General features: G+C 27.8%; 1 protein-coding gene across 1 annotated transcript in view; it reads left to right on the plus strand.

Moving 5' to 3' along the window:
* Positions 1-3,369: 3,369 nt before the first annotated feature.
* LOC121266032 (ras-related protein RABF2a-like) overlaps positions 3,370-4,975 on the plus strand; it is a 7,362-nt gene continuing 5,756 nt past the window's right edge. Inside the window, exon 1 of the mRNA XM_041169724.1 lies at positions 3,370-3,622. Within this exon, the coding sequence (XP_041025658.1) occupies positions 3,584-3,622 (39 nt within the window). The 5' untranslated portion in view covers positions 3,370-3,583. The remainder of the gene's footprint in view (positions 3,623-4,975) is intronic.

Genomic DNA, 4,975 nt, shown 5'->3' on the forward strand with positions numbered 1-4,975 from the left:
GGATAGATATATTTTTGAGTTATATTCTAGAGTTAAGCCAAGTAGTTAATTTTAAGGGATTACAAGTATGAAATTAAGTTTGAACGTTTTTAATAGATGATTAAGTTCAAAAATTTCGGATTTGATATATATCTTTAAAGTTTTTGTATGGAAAATATTATTTTGAGGTTGGAAATGGGTTTTATATAGAAAATATGTGTAGTTGGTGCAATTTGGTCAATTTTGGAGTCAAAATGCAATTTCCAAAAGTTTAGAGGTCAAATTGCAATTTACAGAAATTGAAGGGGTTATTTTGAAAGTTTATGTTTTTAGAAGATTACAAATTGTTGAGGAGTTTTTATGGTGTATTAAATGGTCCCTAACCTTAGTGTGTCTTTATTACATCCATGGAAATTTTATGTGCTAAGAGTAGTCTGTAAAATAACTTTTAACTTACTCGTGATTTATGTGCTATGAGTAGTCTGTAAGTTAACTTCTAACTTAATAAAAATGGAGGCGGGATAGTTGGGTGAACATATTTAAATGCAAAGAATCTTTTGATAGTGCTTATGCAAAGGTAAAAGTGGATGGTTTATCCTAAATTTTCTTCCCAACCGTTTCAAAGAAAATGATGAAAATGAATCATGACATTACTTAAAAAAATAAACCATAAAATTTTTGTTGGGAGGCTAAATTTGGAAAGGCCAACCACCTCCAATGAGAAGGTGAGTAGGCGAAAGGGAAAGCGAGAAACTAGATTCATTGTGAGAGGCATAACCTGTTTCTAGTGGATTAATATATGATATAATATATATTAATATATGATATTTGATATATATTAAGATATGAGAAAACACTAATCAACATGAACTTGACAAATTATTGGTGCATGTTTAAGTTGCACTAGGAAATATAGTTTTTTTTTTTTTTTCATAGCAATGCTTTTAATTATAGAGCTTTATTAAAAAAAAAAAAAAAAAAAAAGCTTTTTAACAAAAATTTCAATTTAATGCTCTTTTAAAAAGTGGATTTAGCTTTCTTTTTAGGTGAAATGCTTTTAGGTTGTTAAAAGCACTTTTAAGCCTCCAAACTTAAATCCAAACATGCAAATCTACCTTAGTAAAATACTTTAAGCTGCATCTTTTATTTGTAAGTTACACTATACATATCACTTATATAACAAGATTTGGTTTGTAAAATTCAAGATTTAAAATTTTATTACAAATCAAATCATGTCATGTAAATATTTTTTTAGATATTTTTTTTAGGTATGCAAATCTAACATTAAACCAATTGAGAAAAAAAAAAAAAAAAAAACAACTTGAGCAGCGTGAATCCATCAAGGAAAATGATAAACTTATAATTAGTTTAGCCCATAGAGTTTTGATAGTAAGTTGAGATGAGATGAAAGTTAAATAAAATATTGTTAAGATATTATTCTTAACGATATTATTCTTTTAATATTATTTTTATCTTGAGATTTGAAAAGTTGAATTGTTTATCGTATTTTGTACGAGAGTTCGAGAAAATTGTAATGATTAGATGATACGAGATTAGATGAATTGAGAGGCTTTCTCAATCCAAACAATGATATTATTCTTTTAATATTATTTTTATCTTGAGATTTGAAAAGTTGAATTGTTTATTGTATTTTGTATGGGAGTTCGAGAAAATTGTAATTATTAGATGATACGAGATTAGATGAATTGAAAGGCTTTCTCAATCCAAACAACTCCAAATGAAGAGTAGTTAAGTAAAATTAAAATTATTTTTTAATAAAGTGTAACAATTATATTGATTAATTTAAAAGGAGTTGTCAAATAATTACAGATTTATCATTACCCATCTATTTAGTTAATCAACTGACAAAAGAACATAAAATAAGATATTTGTGTACCTTTCTTTCATAGTTGTACCTTGTCGACCACTCTTTCCTCCTCTTTCTTCACAAGGTATTGGACCATAAAGGCTGAATACTGGGCCTCCTATGCCAGGAGTTTTCTTTGTAATTATCTAAAAATAATTATTGAATAAATTCCTAAAAATAAAGCTAAGCTATATATTAAATTTTTTGTAGGGAAGATTCTTTTTATATTAGGATCATGCTAATAGGCTTGCCAACGTTTACTGCTAGGTAATTTTTAATCATTATGAAATAAATATATAATTTTATTAATAATCATTTATTTAATTATTAAGTAAAACAAAAGAAATAAAAAAAATTAAAATACATTAACGGTAAACTTGAGGGCTCCAGTAAACAACTTGTTATTCCATATTTCAAACAATTAATTTCTTTCAATTTGAATCAATTATTCAAAATAACCATTTTGAAATTTATTAAAATAAATAAAAAATAATATTAAAATATTAAAAAAACAAAAAAAGAGAAAAAAAAAAAAAAAAAGCCACGAGGTTTGGCCGGGGTTGGTGGACATCACAAATTTTTTTACTAATAAAACAAAAATTATCACAGAAGGTGCTTTATTTATTTAAAAAATTTCAAAAAGTTTAGAAACGAATATAAATCCGAATAAAGAGAAGGGAAGGGCATATGTATACACGATCCCAAAAGACTTTATCTTAAAAAATAATTTATTTTTGAGTAATGTTAATATAATTTTATGCACAATATTATACATCATGTGATAATTCTATTTTATCAATATTTTTTAAATTTAAATTTTAAATTTTGGGTTTTAAAATTCTCATTCTTTTTAATAGTTGACTAACTAATGTATGATTATCTAAATAAAATTGTAAAATATAAATAATACTTTTTAAATAATAAGAGACCATAGGCCCATGAAATAAGATTGACACGCACATCATGTCCGATTATACAAAGAAATTAGATCTCGTTAGGTTATATAGTTTAGATGAAATGAGATAAAATATTTTTTTTAAAAGTTAAATAAAATATTATTAAAATATTATATTTTAATATTATTTTTATTTTAAAAAATTAAATTATTTAATATATTTTACGTGATAGTTTAAAAAAATTATAATAATTATATAAAATGAGATGGTTGAGTAGAATTGTTTGGTTTTGTATAACCAAACTAAACTCTGAGAATCAAAAACTTTACTAAAAGAAAAGAATAAAACTAGAGTCACCGAGGATGGTCCGATGCAATTTATTTATTTTTGTTTAGTGATTAATAAAATATTTGTTAATAATATTATAAATATTTTTTTAAAAAAGGTACAGAGTATAAAAATAAATAAATAAATAAAATAAAAATGATCAAATGAACTTATCGGACTAATCATGGCCTACACACGACTCAAAAAAAAAATAAAAAATAAATAAATAAATAAAAAAAATAAAAATGAGAGAGAGAGAACCAAGAGGCAAAAACTAATAAAAGACTAGCGTCAGAATTGAAAATGCCAAACAGCCAAAGGTGAGAAATACAATCGCTTTCGTGTACACTCGGTGTCTTTCGTAGAAAGAGAGGGGTTGCTGGGTTGGGTGAGGATCCTTCCTTGTGTTTTTTGCCTTTGCTTGCATTAACCCCTCCTCGCTCTTGTCAACGCCTATCTGAATTCCGCTTTTTTACTTTTATCCCTTATCGCGATCCTTCAATCGATTATAATCATGGTTACAACTGGGATCAAGAACACTAATGCCAAATTGGTGAGGATTTTGATCACTTGAGCCTCTTTGTGCAGCCCGTTTCCGTTCGTTTCGGGGCTCAGTATAATTTTAATGTCTTCTTTCGTTTTGGTTTGTGTCTGTTTTCGTGCAAATTTTGATGTGGGTTTGCTTTGATTCTGAAGACATTTAAGTCGCTTCTGGATAATTTTGATGCAAACTGTGATGTGGGTTTAGCTTAATTGTCAAGAATTTTGATTGGGCTTTGGATTTTTTTATGCCAATTCCGATACGTCTGGCTTGATCTTCAAGAATTTGTTCATCTGTTTTTATGTAATTTATGGTTTTAACTTGCCTGGATACTCAATAATTTTGTTCGGATTGTTCATGATTCGGTTTCGAATTCTGATGGGGCTTGGACTTATTTATATGTATTTTTTTCTATCTTTACTGGGCATATATGTTTGTATTTTTTATTACCTATAAAAAAAATATTTGTATTTTTCTTCCACTGTCTGATGGTGATCATATTCTTAAATTGTGGATACTGCGATAAAAAAATTTAAGAATATGATTTCCACATGTTTCTCAAATCATAATAATAATAAAAAAAAAAACTACAAAAAAAAAAAAAAAAAAAAAAAAACTACATAGAGCTAGCTTGCACGGTTAGCCAGAGATCCTTATGGTGGCCTCAAGGGGGTAGATCTCTCTCCTCATGCATGGTGAGCGGGGTGAGGAGATTTACTTCTCGTGCTTAGCTCTTCGCCTCCAACCATTCCCTTGGTGGGGCTGATTAACTTAGCAAGTTGGTAACAACCTATTTAACTCACAATAGACTGCATAACTTATATAATTAAATTAAATTTGGTCACTGAAAATAAAAAAAAAAAACATTATGACCACGGTATTGACTAATGATGATGCTCAGGCTTTATGAAGTTCTGTGTTGGAATGCAATCTTATTTTTTCAATTGTTTTGTTCACAACCTGTGTAGTTAGACCATGCTTTTTGCGTTTCTTAATAATCAAAATTTCTGTTTCCTGTTAAAAAATTAGGTTAGGTCAATTGTTTGGATCAGTTCAACCCATTTATATTAAGTATAGGTCAAAATGTGCCGGATCGTGTTTGAGTCAATTGGACATTATTTGTTTATTAAATGAGTTATGCGGGTGACCCAACATGACTTGTTTATTTAAATGGGTTGTGTGAGGATTGAAGGTTTAACTCGTATAATTAAATGAGTTGTGTTAGGCTAGAGCCATATAGTTTCGTTTTGTTTTTCTTATATAGGTAGGCTAGAGCCATATAGTTGTATGGCCATAAACCACATGGTTTGTACTTCAAAAGAATTAGTCAATGATACAATTGAAGCCTCATTGGAATCTTATAAG

The sequence above is a fragment of the Juglans microcarpa x Juglans regia genome, chromosome 5D (genome assembly GCF_004785595.1).
Source record: "Juglans microcarpa x Juglans regia isolate MS1-56 chromosome 5D, Jm3101_v1.0, whole genome shotgun sequence".
NCBI classification, from domain to species: Eukaryota; Viridiplantae; Streptophyta; class Magnoliopsida; order Fagales; family Juglandaceae; genus Juglans; species Juglans microcarpa x Juglans regia.